Source organism: Epinephelus fuscoguttatus, linkage group LG10, assembly GCF_011397635.1.
Source record: "Epinephelus fuscoguttatus linkage group LG10, E.fuscoguttatus.final_Chr_v1".
Classification (NCBI taxonomy): Eukaryota; Metazoa; Chordata; class Actinopteri; order Perciformes; family Serranidae; genus Epinephelus; species Epinephelus fuscoguttatus.
The window spans coordinates 25,387,813-25,405,877 of record NC_064761.1 but is presented as its reverse complement, the minus strand read 5'-3'; the positions used below and the strand labels follow the sequence as shown (position 1 = coordinate 25,405,877).

Sequence of the window (18,065 nt, the reverse complement as noted above, 5' to 3'; positions counted from 1 at the left end):
GACATAGCTCTGGTATATCGAGGTAGGGACACAGGAAGTCTAGGGATGCCCGGTTGTGTCTGGCACCAGGGTCTCAACGGCAGATCCCTTGAGTCCTGCGGGTTGCGAGATGACGTAATTTATTTATCTTAAGTTGTCTTACACCATTTAACAACCATCAAGAAGGCCCTGTGACCTTCCATGAGGCTTTGGCAAACCCTAGTGGGGGTCAGGAACAAGTAAGATAGATTTTTTGTTGTTGTAATTGTGCAAAATAACATACAAAAAAAATAAAATAAAAAAAAAAGGTTTTTTTTAACATTTAATTTTTTACTCAGATTTTTCATCAATTAATTCTTGATTTTTATGAACCAAATGACATCCTAACAGCAGTTAAACCTGTCATCTGTCCCATCTGTCCCTCATATTGTAATGGTATTGTTTGGTATGCTGCGCTAATGCACCAATAATCTCATAAAAACTTCATTAGCCTGGAGCAGTTTCGTGTCTTGTGGTACGAAGGCTATGACAAATACTTTTTAGAGTGAGCTCTGAATATGTTTGATTGTATTATAGCTGTCAAAAACACAAGTATTGTTATTTAAATGACTGTATGTCTGCTTAAGAGCTGTGCAGAAGCTTCACATATACCCTGGACATGTAAAGCTTCTGTGACACATGGCAGCCTGAGGTCTCAAATGCAACTCTATCTATAAATCTATTCTCTGCTGCGGTCTATTACAGTCTCCTGGCATGACTTCATCCCGACTGCTGTTTGACCTACATCTCTTAATACAGTCATTCATAATGCAGATATAACCCTTTAATTTAGGACCCGCCTCATCTGACCGAACCCTCCATAACTGAGAGTGTTACATCTTTTCAGAATCGCAGGCACATTAATCACCATCACTGAGCGGCTCTGTGTCACCTCGCTGCTCATGAACAGCAGGGGTCGTCGAAGTTTACGCTGTTTATTTGAAGACTGTGATGAAGGATGGCGTCGCGACTTAACACAGCAGTTTGCGCTGCACTCTTTCTGCAACCCAGCCCTTCTATTCTAAGAGGCTACAGAAATACACAAGTTATAATTTCACTCAGGCCAAGTATGCAGGGCTGACATAGACAGAGGAAAATGTTGCTGATGGTGGTTGCTTTAGTCACGTTATCTATCCCTGGATAACTAAATCTAGTTCTAGTCTAGTTCACAGACAGCTGTAGGGGCAGGCCAGTGGACTGAAGGAGCGGAGGACAGTAAAGGCCATTTTCAAATAGTTCGAGCAGAACAGGATTTGTGAGGTTCCTACAGATTAGGGAGCAAATGGGAAGCATGTTGTTGATCTAAACAACACGAAGTGGAGGAGGTGTCGGGGTCCAAGTCAGGGCATGTATCGTGGCTGAGGCAGAATAGGAAGCATTATCTGGCCTCCCTGTGTAACTGATAGCACTGAGCTATATTTATCCTGGTCCAGAAAGACACGTCAGAGCGCCCCATGTGTACGTACCAACCAAGGAGACAGTGTGCTGTGTTCAGTCAAAAACAGACCCTCCCCTCCCAATCAACTGTCCATCCATGTGTGTCAGGGGTCACATATCACCCAGCCATCTTGTAAAAACGTGATGATTTCACAGTAGAGGAACTTTATTGGGACTATCATTTGTGAGAGGCAGCATCCCTTTCTGTTGTGTGTTTGTGGCATTACGTGGAATTACCTCCCAAGAATACACACTTGTAACCGGATCCTCTAACATACATACTGTATACGTGTAATTCCAAAGCTTCCCATACCTATCTAATGAAAAGTATGTTGATATTCATAGCATGTCATGGTTGACTGCATTTCTCAAATGAACTAGAGCAAACATTACAGGGCCTTGACACACCAAGCTGTCAATATTGGGCTGCTGGTGAGCATCTGTTGCCCTAGTTTTTCCCCACACAGTTCGCACTAGTCGGCCCTGGTCAGCTCTTTTTCGGCCAATTTAGCATGTTGAATCTGTGTCAGAGATGGCAGAGCCTGTCATTTAAGAAATCCCTCTGATAGGCACTTCAGCTCAGCGCATGAGAAGAGAAACAGAAGAAGCAAACAACCAGCTAAAGCCAAGAGGGCAAGATCCAAACAAACTTGTCGTATTAGGTAAGATTATTTTTTTAGTCATTGAGCTCTCATTGTGTTACTATTCGCTTCACCTTTCAACATTGGGTTGTGCTGTCAATGTGCTAACCATAAACTGTATAAACGTTGTTACCAAGACGTCAGCCACTGATTTGTGGACTCCCGTTTTGGAGCATAGAGTTTGGCATTTTGGTCGTCACCATCAGTTTGTTTGGAGCCACAAATGACCATATTTGGGCGAGAGGCTGGAGCTGTGGAGGAGCGAGGGGTGGATCTCACTGAGAAGCCAAGGACACTATCAACAGACAGCTTCCCACCCCTAATTATGCATTATAAAAAAGTTGTCATGAGCTATAGAGATCAAACCATTTTCTGTACCAGGCTGTACAATGTTGATTTCTGCTGCAAAGTTCGGCATTTCAGCGTCGTCAGGTTTTGGCACTTCTATGTTGGCTTCATTTTTCAGCCCTGGAGGGTACCACTTGATGCTAACTGGCTAACTAGCATCTTGAATCCCTCCTGACAGTCTTTCGTTTTTTTTTTTGTTTTTTTTTTAAATGATGATTAAAGACTACTGCCACCTGCTGGTATGGAGATATTTCCTCTCACACAGGTAGTTTGTCATTGACTGTAGTATTTGTGTTGTGTTTAGGTGTAACTTTTTCGCTGAGACACAGGTGACATGAGGCGATACAACAGTTGGCCTTCATTGCCACTAGTTGAGGTATGAAATGTGATGTCATGATTTCACATGACCTCTTCACAGTCTACCAGCTGTGGTTTCTGCTCATTGACAGTCACCTATTGTACATTTTGAATATTTCGACATGCACAGAGGTTCAGCTTCACTCACCTCCACCAAATTAATCATGTGCAGGAGGAACTCGTGGGCGTCTTGTTGTCTGTTGGAGGAAAACTCTGGGTGTCCCCTGCTGACCAGGGCCTTCAACATCCGGGGAGAGACGCCCCTCTGCTGGTGCTGCAATGACAAAATTTGGGTGTCACACACACTGACATGCGTGCATGACCACTGACCTGTCTCAGAGGGAAGTATAAGACAAGCAGTAGACCAGCGTGCAATATTACAGACACAAACTGAACGCAGCTTTGGTGGCCTGCCAGTACCAGGCTCTGTACAGGAAAATTCCCAGTGAATCCAGTATGAAGAGCCGTGTTCTTTATAGCTTCAGCAGAGAGAGTTGATTTTATATCCTGCGAAGATATTCTGAAGAATGAATGGCACTCAGCTTGTGGTGCTCAAAGTGCCAAAAAAATACATTTAAAAAACAACAGCATTATCTTCTTCCAGAAATCATGACCCGCTTATGCAAGATATTCCACAGATGTTGTCGTGAGCAGTTTAATGTAGGAACTATTTTCTTTACTGACTTTCTTCTGAGCTACAGCCACCAACTGTATCCCAGAAGGAGGTGTGCATCTACTGCTACCTCACCTAGCACTCTGAGCTAGCTAATGTTACATCTCAGCCTAGGAGGATGCCATTAATGTTTACATGTCTAACTGTCATGAGCATGAGCTTCTTATCCATGAGTAGATGCACAGATCCCTCTGCGCAATGATACAGTTGGCAGGTGAAGTTCAGTAAAAAGAAAATAGTTCTGACATGAAACTACTCCAACAAGCTCTGTGGATTATCTTAGTAAGCGGGTCATGATTTCTGGAGAGAGACATTGCCTTTGAGTCTTTCAGATGTATCTTTCGAGCACCACAAGCTGAGTGTCATCTAGTTCCATTATTACTATAATTGAAACCACTTTGTTAATGGAAGTGTGTGTAAAAGGTCGTCCCCTTTGAAATAATTAAAATAAAGTTGAGGTTCTCCATCCGATTAGCGGTATCGTAGCTAAGCGAATGTATGATAACTTTCATATCATGATATACCTTGAAACTGGTATATCGCTGGACCCTCGTGGTATTAACCCTCTCACAACTTTCCACCAGAACGCAAGTGAGCATACTTTCCAAAATGTTGAACTATTCCTTTAAATTAACTATTTCTTTTATTTTACCCAGTATACACCAACTAAACATCTTCATAATCAAATCATTATAAATTAATCCCATGTGGAGACATCCCTACACCCCTGTCACACCTCTAGCCAATGTATCACTGCCAGGTTAGTAAACTTAAAAAGGCATTTCACTGTAAATAGTTTCAATGAGTGATATTTCCTTAGTACAGACTGACCACAGCATGCCAACCCAAGCCTTTTCCCAGCTGTCAATAAGTACCCAAACTTGACCCCACCGTCACATGTGTAGGAAGTGCAGGATCATAGCTCTGCCCTATCAATTACTGTGGCTGGTAAGGCCTAAAAGAAGCCTGGGGCTTACAGACATGGTGCTGGGCCCCATTATTGTTTAATGGCTTTCCTCTCCTAATTTCCCGGCAGCTGTGTACTATGTGGTTGAAAAGGCAATGATTTCATATCTCGTGCATTCAAATTAGTACAGCAAAACACACAAAGAAATACCCTACTGAATCAGCCCAACTGTTAGAGGACTTGACAGATTGCAGGAAGCACTCATAATGAAGACAATCATTATGCACAGCTAGTATTTGTGACTAAATTAAGCAGTGTTGTGGGGGAAATTAAAAGCAAAACACTGGGTTAGAGCTGCGCCTGGAGCTGTGTTCATAAACAATTTGAGTTGCACATTTGGGACTGCAGCCCCGGGCTATTTTCAGACTAAAGGAAAAAGGTCAAAGCACAAGAAAACCTGACAGTGTATCTCAAAATCATGTCTTCGTGTTGTTTCGATCAACATCTCTCCAGCTGTCGCAATCACACAAAAGCTCAGGTGTATTAATAACACAGATTATGCTGCCTTATGAAAGTTGTTTCATGTTTAAATTGGGAAAACATCAAACTGGCAAGCTGAGACTCTTTCCTCTTGACAACCCTAACAGTTTGGACATGAAATGAAAAAGACTCACTTTGCTACCACTCAGTATTAACATGCTTCTGTCAGTTTGGGAGCTGCACATACCCAGTTTAATACCTTGTATTCTTCTTTCATCACCTGTTCAATGAGCTCAGATTTCATGGGTGGTTTGGAGTACTGGCCTGAGAGGAGTCCGTGTCCCACTTTAGCCCTGTCGGAAAAAAAACAAAAGGTATAAACAGGACAACATAAGGTCAGTCTGTCAGTTTAGTGTGGGTGTGGGTCTATACTAGACAGAGAAAGACATTTCAAAACCATCAGACAGTCTACCTGGGGCCTGAGGGACTAACTTGTTCACCCCGGCTCGTAGAAAGCTGGCTCCAATTTAAACTCAGCTCTGTTACCATGGTACCAAACCTTTCAGGAATATATATTTTTTCTATTCTCCGTCTCTTCCTAAATCCTTCAGATTCACAGACATACAAATCTAATCTCTGTCTTATTTGTGAACAGTATATTTTATGACACAAACCTTTGTTCCCTACACCTTATAGATGTTATAAAATGCTCCAGTTATTGCTACTTTTTGGAAATTTGTGAATGATTCTTTACCAGATCTGGCTGGGTTGAGACAAAAAACATTTCATCACAAATACCACATATCATACCACACATAAACTGTAGGGGGCAGTGACTCAACCCATTCCTGTACAAGTTTCATCAGTATCTCTTTCTTCAACAGCTAATATTAAGATTCATTTGGTCTCATGTTGTTTTACACATGCTAAGAAACGTATATCTGAGCATTGAGTTGTTTCAAGCAGTAACATCCTCCCAAGGCTGAAACAGTGAATATAAACACAGAAGTCTGTATCAGTCTATGATGATTCAAGATTTTATCTTAATTAAACTTTATCTTCACAGAAGAGCCTCACTGAGATTTAAAAAAAATATTTTCAATAGTTTCCTGGCCAAGATTGGCATTTTATGCATAAAGTAATCCAAAATGTATTCAGCAAAAATAAACAAATACAATAAATAAGACTAATCTGTAACAGTAGGAGTAAGCAAACATTTAAAGGTCCAGTGTGGAGGATTTAGTGGCATCTAGTGGTGAAGTTGCAGAAGTAAAAATTCTTCCACCTGCCAAATAATTGACCCTTTGCTAAGTCCCGCCCCCAGACACAGACTGGCCAGTCATGACGTCATATCAGGCCGGCTCAGACCAGGGTCCGACAACAACACAGCTGTGCTCCATTGACTCTAATGCAATCGTTTCAGATTTCCTTCATTTTCAGGCTGGTTTTGTAGATTTGGAGCTAAATGTTGTGCCTGGGGCACGTTGTGTATTAATGATACTCGTTACCTGGAGAGGTTGGAAAAAGATATACGTTTCTTCCCTGTTCCAAAACCAAAATCAAACCCTGAAAAGTGTAGGGTTAGCTAGCTAGCTACTGAAGATATAGCCTACTGAATGTATACACATGCTGCTTTTGCTTTTTAATGATTATAAGAGTGAAAAAAAAGACCGACCCTGCTGTACAGGAACCAGTGAAGGGAAGCAGGGAAGCTTTGCTCATATTCAGATAGTTTGGCTTTAGCTTCTAACTATCTTTGTCTTTTTAACCTGTTGTTGCTGCTGAGTCAGTTTGACATCCTGGATATATCCTTCAAACACAGACTGTAGACCCCTCTGTCTGCTTCTCTCTGGAATCACTGTTTCATTTTCCAAAAATATGATAATATTTCTTTAGGGAGTGCAGTTAGTTACAGTGTGGGCTCCATGCTTACTGCGACAGCTTGTCCTTTCATACGCATCCGGAAAGAGTTCTACAGGAATCTTCTCCTGAACGCTCTTATTTATGTAGAGGTAATTACAGAGTAATATTTTCAGTTAATTAGGATAATCCTACCTGTCCAAGAAAAAGTCAAATTTATTTAACGCTTTGCCTTCAGTGTTTTTAGGAGAGGGGTCATGTTTAATCAGTCCAGGCTCAACACATTTGGAGACACAAATTCTCTTTCTGAATGGCCTGGTTTTTGTTGACAGGCTGTAAAGTACAAGCAGTGGCGAGAAAAACATGTTTATCTGGCATTGTGCCTCAGAATATGAAACGTTTGTTGCTTCACATACAGTATCTGATATTTGTCACCTGCCTGGCTAACATTCTGCTTTCATCGTGACCACAGCACCTGACTGGACTCACACACTTGCAACACACTGGCTTATATGACAAGTATTTTCCAGAAGATGCAGAAAAAAGGCTTTCACCCCACTGAATATGCATTTATTATCTTAATGAAGTGTCATTGACAAAACTTTGCCTCTTATAAAACAGCCATAGTAACCATAAAGATACAAATTTGAAGTTAGTAACTCATAACGAAACCTTAGCCATTTTTCAACCACAGCAGCAACTGAAAAACACCTTCACTTGTTTTGCGTATCTTAACACTGCATTATGTAACACTGGAGTCACTTACATTTGTGTGGCGAAGTCCTGGCTGGGGTCGAGAGGTGAATAGTCAAATATCCTCTGAAGATTACCCACATACCTAAAGATCAAAATACATGTCACACGCTCACCTCAGATGGAGCACATGGTTACATCACAAAGACATAAGACCACTGGAAACACACAAGTTGGCATGGTGAAGACACTAACACCATCTGCTGGGGGCCATATCAGTTATTTAAATAACCAAAGACGTTTCCAGAGAAGTATTACTATTACATGTATACCTAATCCTGAGCTAGACAATCAACAAACAAACATAATTATAGATTACCATCAGTAATTACAAGCAGTATTGCAAAAGAAATTTCAAAAGCGGGTCATATTATAAAGTCCTTCATCTCCATGTGAGTTTGTTTAAAATGGCGACTCCAGTTTCTTTTGCTTGATGTCATTTATCAGTGACTGGCATACTTTGTAAAATTGTCTGGCCTACTGAACCTCTTGTTAGATGTTTCTCGTGCTTAGAAACTCACTTACCAAAATGCCGGTTTCAAGATCTGTTCAGTAGCTCACAAATGCTGCTATACCTGCCAGTAAATCTAATATCTGTAAAAATATTTTATTCATTTATGTATGCTGTGTTTAGAGTATTTTTTTCAACCTCTTATTGTTACAGTACTGAAGGTTCAAAGGCACAGGGCCTGATCTTACCTGACACAAAGCAGCGCACAGCTTGCAACTGTCACTGCTAGTTTCAGACTCAATTGTCATTTTCATGGCCAGCCAGTGCCCATGTTGTTAATAGCACTTGTACCCATCTGTGCACCCATGGGCGTGCAGGTCTTAAAATGAGGTGTGGTCTGTTGCATTGTTGGCGAACTGCTATTTTGAGGGAGCAGCAAGAGATTATGCCATTGACCAGCAAAAACCTGGTCTACTGTCAGAGTGCCGCCATATTTTCCTGCTATTTAAAGGACAGACTTTGGTCTGTGGGAGACGTACACATTAATCTATTAGTCTAATTAGTCTATTAGTTAAGTACAACTTCACTTTTCCTAGGGCAAGAGCATCCCCATTAAGAGGGACGCTGTGCGCAGTTATGCACGAGGAGCAGCATAACTTCACTGATTATTTTAGAAGCTAAATGTTTAGTTTCAAGTTTATAATTAGGCTGCAGTTTTTAGTTTTGCTGCTTAAATGTCCCACGGTATTTGCAGTGACATGACTGCTCTTACTGCATTACTCTCAGCAAAAAAACGCTTCTCCAATATGCCGAATGTGCCATGTAAATATCAATGTAGCAGCTGCAGGAGCACCTGTCAATCTGATTGGTTAAATTCATATTATGCCCAAAACAAACCTATGATTAATTAAGGGACTTAATGCAACCCCTCTACACCTTGTGCCTTACTTTGTGCCCAGACTATGCTCCGTTTAACTATCAAAAGTGGAGATGGACCCTAAATGCACTTGCACTGTGCACTTTGGACCACGCACTGTAGAGTGTTTAATAGGGCCCATGGTGTTCAGTATTGTAGAGTTGAGACATTAAAACACCCAATGAAATCACTCCTTAAACATGGCCTATTTATGCTCTGCTATAGGCCCTACAATATACTGTGTATGAATAATGTAAAAAATAGTCTGCATGTTAAATAATTTAGATGAAAACATATTCTTGCTAACTGTGCGTACTCACATCCTCTGGAAGTCAGGGATGCTGAAGAGAACCTGCATCACTGTGCCGAAGTAGCAGCTGTTGCCCAGGTTTTTGATGCCTGTGTAACCAGAGCCAAACACCGCTTTCAGCTTCATGCCCGACTCCTGGATTACCTCCCATTCACTGACCCGCGGCCGGGCGTTATTGTCTGTGTGGTGGCCATTCTCTGTCTGAAGGGAGACAAAGAGAGCTGTGTGAAACCTTCACTGTGGAAGCCTCACATTTTGGTTTTTGTTTGTTTGTTCACAGCTCAGACAACTTACTCTTTTCTGCATCTGTAGCATGTCTATTCCAAAGTGTGACAAGTGATCTGATATGTGGGGGTCCAACACGGCCTCCTCCTCCTCAAATGAGTAGACATCTGAAACCAAAGGATAAGTTACATCACTAAAATAGACCTGGTTTTTTTTCGTAGACACAAATTTTCTGGTAAAACTTTGCCAAAAGACAATTTAAAGGACACTGACTAACTGACTAACACTACGTAATAACTCAGATTGTGGATTCAACAGTTCAGATAACCATGTTGGGTGTCTCAGACCTGCTCCGTCTGGAGTGATGGTGTCCAGTTTGACAGCCAGGGGGTATTTGGTCTCTTTGTAGTGCTCCAGAGCGTGACCGTTTCCTCCACTCCCATCAAAGAACCACTTCCCACAGTACACGGCTCCATCTGTCAGGTTCATCCACAGGTTTTCTCTCATCTCGCACTTCTGACACTTCCAGCCACTGATAGAGAAAGACACAGAGACTCTTGTTTCTGTTGTGTTGCTTTTATTTTCATGTGAAGACTCACAGAATGATTTAAAAACTGCACTTTGCTCACAAGCAGGTGGAAAAGTGATTGGATTTATATTTTGAATATTAACAGTCTGGATAAACAAGACAAACAGCAAGAGACACAGTAATGCAGTTGTGTAACTGGCTGCACAAATACAACCACTGCTGTCTAGAAATGTAATTAAGTCCTGCTTTATAAATGATGCAGTGGTTTCCTACCTGGGTGGGATCCTGACCCCATTATCCAGCTGTCTGAGGCTCCTGGCATGTCTGGACACCTGGATCTCCTCCTCCCAGGATTCAGGCTCCTGCTTCTTGTAGGCTGATGGTGCGTTGAGCACTGCGTCACAGGCGATGGTCACCTGAGCATCACAGAAATCAAGCAGAGACAGAATGAACTTCTGGAAGTGGAGTTCACCTCGAAAATCAAAAATACATATTTTTCCTCTTGCTGTACCTGTAGTGCTGTTTATCAGTCTGGATTGTTCTGGTGTGAGTTGCAGAGTGTTAAAATATTCTACCTTCTCGAATATAATGTAACTAGATAACACTCGGCTTGTGCTACTCAAAGTGTCTCTCTCCAGAAATCATGACCCGGTTACTCAAAATAATCCACAGACGTTGTTCCGAGCAGTTTTATGTAGGAACTATTTCCTGTCTACCAAATTACACCTGCCAATCATTTCACCATGCAGACGAAAGCGTGCATCTCCTACTAGATCACCTAGCACCACTGAGCTAGTTAACATTACGCTCAACTGAGGAGGACGCCATTAATATTTGCGAGTCTCTCGTCCCTGACTAGACACGTTTTCCTCTGCGCAATGATACAGTTGGTGGGTGTAGTTTGCTAGAAAGGAAATAGTTCCAATATGAAACTGCTCAGAACAAGGTTTGTGGTCTACGGCCGATATCTACAACACTCTGTAACTCGCACCAAAACATCTAGCTTAATAAATAGCACTACAGCTAAAAGGAAAAATAAGTATTCTTTAATTTTGGGGTGAACTGTCCCTTTAAATGCAAGTCATCATTAACAGTAGAAAGAAAGGACAATAGCAAGATCTATGCAAGACATTGTGAAGCTGTGCCACATAAAGCGATGGATCCAGCAGAGGAAGACAGGGTGTCTCTATGCGCAGAGACAAAGCGTGCAGAACAAACTGAAATTAGGATAGGTGGTCAGCACTCACAACATTTAATGATACATGCGTAAAATAATTTGAAAAATTAAACATGACATGCCAACACAAAACCTCATTCACTGTAGAATCTCATACTCAAAAAAACAAAACAAATTAAAACAGGAGTAAAATGTCTCCTCTGGACTCCAGGCAAGAAAAGAAATACAAAGCTAAAAGCAACACCTGCACAGTGTGTGTATCCAGTGGTTCCCCATAATATACACTTGGCAGAGAGCAGCCTATAAGAACAGCAAAACCTTCCACAAAAATACATCCAAATGGAAACTTTTAAATAAACTAACAGCGACTAGAGGTTCGAAATTGGAAATAATCAAATTAAAATGAATGGATTCAGACTTTGCAGCTCTTTAACAGGGCGTCTACAGGCATAACCAAGGGCACTGTGGAGCAGTTGTTAGCACTGTCGTTTCACAGCAAGATGGTTCCTGGTTTGAACCCAGGAAGGGACCCATCTGTGTGGAGTTTGCATGTTCTCGCCGTTTCAGCATGGGTTTTCTCTGGGTACTCCGGCTTCCTCCCACAGTCCAAAGACATGCAGGTTGATTGGTGACTCTAAATTGTTCATAGGTGTGAATGTGAGTGTGAATGGTTGTCTGTCTCTATGTGTCAGCCCTGTGATAGTCTGGTGACCTGTCCAGGGTGTACCCTGCCTCTCACCCAATGTCAGCTGGGATAGGCTCCAGCCTCCCCGCGACCCCGAACAGAATAAGCGGTTACGGAAAATGAATGAATCAATTATATATATGTTTGTGTGTCACACAAATGTTTATGTACTTCCAAGTAAACACACTAATGTCAGTTCAAAATGTACAGTAAGGAAAAATGGAACAAAAAAACCCCAACAATTTGGCTTTTAAAGGCCTTATATTAAGAAAACTTATCTTAAGACATTTTAAGACTTTTCAAGGACCTGTAGACACCCTGTTTAAAACAAGAACAATCACGCTGTCTGTTCAGTGACAAGGGAACCACTGAGCGCACCCTCTCCCACCAACATGCATGGAAACACACAAGAGCCCATGCAGTGCCGACTCACTGACCAGAGCGGGCAACTCCTCAATATTTGGTAAGGGGATCTCGAAGTGGTCTGGAAAAATGACGAGCTTGGCCTCGTCTTCATATTCATAGTCCTCGCCGTTAAAATCACGGTTTAGCTCTAAATCTACAGGGGAGGAAGTAAACATTAAGAAAGTGTTATTCTGTGTTCTGCTCCTTTGTGCTCTTGAGTGTGAGTTCTGATCTTATTTTATGTTCCTGCTTCGTTCCTTCAGTCAGGACCGTAATAGTCTAGAGACACAGTGAGCACAAACAGATGAATCCTTGAACAAGAAAACCACCAACATCTTTTTTTACAGCAGTGACAGGATGACTTCATACGACGCTGATGACTCTTTTGCTCCGACACGATTTATGCAGAGCTATATTTAGCTGTTTATCACACACTCTCATCACCAGCAACTTATGGAGTTACTAAGGAGAATAGAGCATGGCTCAAATCCCTGACATTTGTCTGTGCAGCTATGGCATTCTCATTTCATTACTGATTACAATCACGGCTGCAGCTAACAATTATTCTCCTTATTGATTAATCTGCTTGGTATTTTTAAAATAATCATTTGGTGTATTATTGTCAGGATGTAGAGAAAATGTCCATCGCACTTTCCTAAATCCCAGGATGACATCTGACTTTGTCCGACCAACAGTCTCATTCCCAAAGAGCAGATTTTTGTCTTAATTGTTGTATTTGTTGCATTTTAATGGGTTTTGATTGGTTGCTACCAATCACAGTGGGACTTCCTGGTTAAATAAAGGTAGTAATACTTATAGTAATTGATGAGTCCTTTTCGTCGGCTAGTTTTCAGGTTCTTCTGTTTTATATCTTTGGCTTTTGAACTGCTCGTCCTACAAAACCAGGCGTTTAAAGACATCGCTTTTGGTTATCGGAGCCTTTGATGGACATTTTTCACAATTTTCAATTATTTCTGTCGACCAAACAATGAATCAATGAATCAAGAAAACTGTCTGCAGATTAATCAATGATGAAAATTACTAGTTTCGGCCCTAGTTTACTATCAGTTATGACAAGGAGAGGCATTAAATCCTCACAATGAAGATATTTTCTGTCCATCAGCTACCTGATTAATCAACTAATCATTTCATTTCTCATTTAAATGATATCAAACTGAGGTGAGACTCCTCTCTTAAATCACTCAGTCATCTGTGCTCCACTCCACAGCCTAAAGTCGTGTCATGACTCATGTGAAACAGGATCATAGGTTATCCCTGTCATTGTTATTGTGCCCACCGGCTTCATGGTAACGGCTGACGTTACCAGCTAAAGGCTTGATTAGATCACTGGACTGGTATGGAGATGATGGCGGATACATACATGCCCGCTATCACCTCAAAGACCCAAAATGGACGACAGCAAGCAGCGTCTGACTGCCAGCCAGACGCTGAGGGTTGACCTAATGTACAGCACTCATCAAAAGGCAAAGGATGGTTAAGTCTATTAAACTCCGAACAATAATGAAACAGAAACATCAATTACACAGAGGGTGAGTGGAAGGAATTCCTCCCCCACCAGGCTAGTCGCGAGGGAGGAGGAGGAGGAGGGTGAGGGACACCTGGTCCCCTCTGAGCAGCGTCATAACTTCAGTGGAAGTGTGTCAGGGAGGTTGACAGGTGGTGGCAGCTGAGAGGCCGACGAACAACCAGCCCCTCCCCGCGCCGAGGAGGAGGAGGGGAGCAGACCGGGCTTTGATTTAGAACAGTTACCAACCACATATACAAATAAATGGGCTATATTTGGAGCACAGGAGGAGGAGGAGAGGTCTCATCATGGGAAATATCTGACGCTTTGGGTAAAGGCCGGCTGGAGGGGCAGCTGACGGGTCACCACAGTGTAACAAACAATAACACCTGCTAGTAACAGAGGGGGTTCTCTGAGCATCGAGAGGGGTTTCTGAACAAACAAATCACATTTACTTCACGACCGAAACACCAGGTTTAGTCCAGCCTGTACCTAGTAGTGGACAGTGACTGAGTTTACATTAAAAATTTGAGGTGCTTGTATGTTTATTTTATGCTACTTTATACTTCTACTCCACTACATTTCTGTACAGTTTCCTCCACTACATTTATCTGACAGCTACAATTAATGTTTACATTTCAAATTAAAATTTTACATTTAAATACAATGCATCGATAAAGATTAATAGTCTACATTGAGGCACCTTCTCACATGTTCAGCAGTTCCACCAAAGCGGACGTTTCGCATCTGAACGACTCAGATGGTTTAGGTTAAATAATTTTAAAGAGGCCCAAAAACCTGAAACTTTCCGATATTTACCCACACAAATAGAAAATTAAAGTTTAAAAAATGAGTAACAATTTATGAACCAATACTTCTCAATACTTCTTTTGGGCTCTGATACTTATTTGACACCCCCTTAGATTTACAACATTACAATGCTACTTACACATCGATGCATCAGTATTAACAATCTAATAATGTAGTAACAATCTAATAATGTAATATATCACAATATATCAGTCACAGGGGACATTCATCTGCCTAATGAGTACTTTTACTTTTGATACTTTGAGTGCATTTTACTCATAATACTTCTGTGTTTTATTTAAAGGTCCAGTGTGTAGGATTTAGTGGCATCTAGTGGTGAGATTGCAGAACTGAAACTATTTCCGTGTGCCAGGCGTGTAGGAGAACTTTAGGGACCAACGCGGTAACACAAAAACACTAAAATGTGAAAACACAAGTGGCCCTATCTAGAGCCAGTGTTGGATACATCCCTTCTGGGCTACTGTAGAACAACATGGCAGACTCCATGGAAGAGGATCCGCTCATATGTGGATATAAAGCAGTTCATTCTAAGGTAACAAAAATTCAATGATTTTTATTTTCAGGTGATTATAAACTAATGAAGACATAGTGGTGCATTTTATCTCCCATGTCTGCCAGTAGATGTCCATAAATCCTGCACACTGGCCCTTTAATTAATACTCTGAATGCAGGATTGTCACTTGCGACGGAGTATTTTTACATAGTGACAAACGATCTGAGTACGTCTTCCACCACTGCCTCTGACTTACCTAGAAACACTTTTCCATTTCTTCGTCTGGGGATGGCGCCTCCTGCAGCTCCTGTGGCTTTCTGTGGGAAACAGGAAGGAAGAGATTAAATCAGATCAAAGAAGCCTCGTCAAATTAAAACACGTCTGATGATTCTCTTTGTGGAAAAAAAAACTTTAATGCTCGGCTGTGGCAGCAGGTCCAGATGGTTGTCATTTTGTTTGAAATGGATGCTGGATGTTCCACTTGCCAGGTCGGGTTACAAGGCGAGGGGAAAACCCCTTCCACAGTGTGGGCAAAATTAAAGAATGATGAATGAAACCGCTTCAGTTGCACAGTTTGATATGTAGACTTGGACAGATACAGTTTACACTACATCATGTGTTTGGGCCTGTCTTTGCCTGCAGAGCGTGAAATCATCTTTCTCTTTTGCTCAACGACATATGTCCAGAGTGGTAAGAAACTAAAATTAACTTTAACAGACTGGTAGATAAACACTTTGAGTCTGCCAATAACATTTGCAGCCCTGATACATGGATCAATCAACAAACAAAAAACACTTGGGTAAAACTGTTTTTCTGCCAAATGACTGTCTGGCAGCAAAACAACCCAGTGCCACCGACTGGCTTCCTATTTATCCCATCTGGTCCAGGTGTATGGAATAACATTTAAGTCAATATCAAGTAGAAAAAAAAAAAAGATTAATAAATAAATATGCCTATGAAATAAAATTTAAAATAAATAAATGAGTGACAAATATACATATATATATATATATATATATATATATATAAATGTAAATATAAATATACGAATAAGCCAGTGTAGTTCAATAAATTTTAAAAAAGGGATTTAATTAAAAAAGGACATTTTAAAGGACTACAGTCACCTGAAATAAATAAATGTGGATTCAGGAAATAGAAGTCCCCTGAAATAAATATGTAGTCCTTTAAAAGTAATGGAAAAAAGTAAAGTAATCCTTTAAAAATATTTATTTATTTTTATTTATTTAATTATTAAACTACACTGACTACTTTTTATGTATACATTTCCATTTATTTATATATTTAATGCCAGATGTATTAATTTCTGGACTTATTTTATTGGCATATTTATCCATTTTTACATTTATTTATTTATAGATTTATTTATTTAATATTGGTCTAGATGGCATTCAGTTCAGGTGACTGCTTCCCGTTCACTCAGCAGGGAGGAGAAGGAGGACACGGTGTGGCAGACAGAGAGAAAGACAGAGAATGCTGACACACTCACGACCAAGTGGACTCATGGGAAAAAAAAACAGCAGACACAGGAGCCTGCAGAATGTGAGCAGCTGTTTCAGGCCAGATCCAGGCATGGAAATAGCAGCTCTTTACAAAGCAGAGCTTATCTGAGGGCAATTAGAGCCAGTAGGAAAACACGGCTGCAGCTCAGGCCTTTGTTGTTCACCATCGACTTTTGAAAAGAGAGGCTTGTTTGAGTTCATGTGTGACTTTTTTTTTACCACAAAGGAAAAGCAAGAGTGTTTTTAAAAATACACAGGGATGGACAAAATAATAAAAACGCCTTACAGTATAATGCAATCCAATGCAACACCACTTCAAACTTCAGAAGTTACCATAGAGTTGAACTAGTGGCTCTCTGGTTCACACATCTAACAATCTATGAAAATATTTGTTGCAGGGTTGTTGTTTTGGATTGCATTATGATCCGTCTGTTATATAAAGCCTTCAGTTGTGTATTCAGTATGATGCTATTATTTGGATTTCAGAAGTAACTTTGACAAGGCTGTGACACTTTATGTCATGGGTGTGTAATTTCCAAAAGTTTGTGGACTTTTTATGGAAGATTCTTGAAAAACATGATGTAAAGTGGTTCTAGTTACAGGGAGAATTGTCAGTTTAAACCCAGGTCATTTGTTATTGGAATATTTATTCTCTCTATATATTGAATTGTACGCTTGCCTGTCTACAAATTTCATATTTTTGCATGTTTATTATAAGACTCTAGGTTTCACTGGAAATTAATAGTTAATCAATTAAATAGAAGCGCATCAAATGAGTACTATCTCTCCACATAATTAATACCAAATTACCACTTTCTTTCTGGGAAAATCCACAGCATACAGTACTATCAGAAAACAGAACAGACAGAGGTTAAAGATGTGATATGGGGGATACAGACGGACACAGAGAGAGCTGAAAACATATCAAGTGTTCGCCACAAACACTCAGACAGGCCTCGGTCTGAAGGTCAGTCAGGTCCAGTGAAAAAGTTCATATTTTCATCTTTCTTTAATTAAATGTTGATGACTGAGCATTTCAGCTTCAAGAACACGCAGGGCGGACGATGTAATTCAACCACTGATGTTCCAAATAACAGCATCATGATATCGGCGATCAGGGTCACTCGGTATACCTTTTAATCTCACACTGCTTTCAGTGCTGCAAACCTCTGCAGCATCAGTTATCATGGTGTGAGTTTAGCCTGTAATCCTGACGGCGTTAATGACATGATCAGCTTACTGAAATACAAATAGTGGTAAAATAGTGCTTATTTCAATAGAGACTGCCTCCTATTAGACATTTATAAGCAGTTAATGGTTCATAACACACTATACTGTAGTTCTAAGCATCTTTAAGGACATGTTGTGTGTTTATTAATGTACTAGAATTGATTTGTCAACTATTACAACCTCTATGAAAACATATTTTTTCAATGTTTATATCTACATTATTATTTTTATCTGTTTATACATCAGCTTCCTCTTATGGGTGCACACAGGAAGAGTTATAGTTGGCCTGTGGCC

At 40.7% G+C, this 18,065-nt stretch overlaps 1 protein-coding gene across 3 annotated transcripts in view; it reads right to left on the bottom strand.

The window, feature by feature from the left end:
- The window catches only part of usp13 (ubiquitin specific peptidase 13), a 54,954-nt gene that overhangs the window by 32,233 nt on the left and 4,656 nt on the right, over nt 1–18,065 (bottom strand). The window contains exons 3-11 of one of the 3 annotated variants that reach the window (XM_049588775.1): nt 15,278–15,338; nt 12,205–12,326; nt 10,179–10,321; nt 9,724–9,908; nt 9,446–9,543; nt 9,162–9,352; nt 7,488–7,559; nt 5,121–5,214; nt 2,950–3,075 (exon numbers count right to left, since the gene is read on the bottom strand). In XM_049588775.1, the coding sequence (XP_049444732.1) occupies nt 2,950–3,075; nt 5,121–5,214; nt 7,488–7,559; nt 9,162–9,352; nt 9,446–9,543; nt 9,724–9,908; nt 10,179–10,321; nt 12,205–12,326; nt 15,278–15,338 (1,092 nt within the window). Of the gene's footprint in view, nt 1–2,949; nt 3,076–5,108; nt 5,215–7,487; nt 7,560–9,161; nt 9,353–9,445; nt 9,544–9,723; nt 9,909–10,178; nt 10,322–12,204; nt 12,327–15,277; nt 15,339–18,065 lie in introns of all 3 variants that reach the window. The other 2 variants (XM_049588776.1, XM_049588774.1) reach the window with 2 other exon arrangements.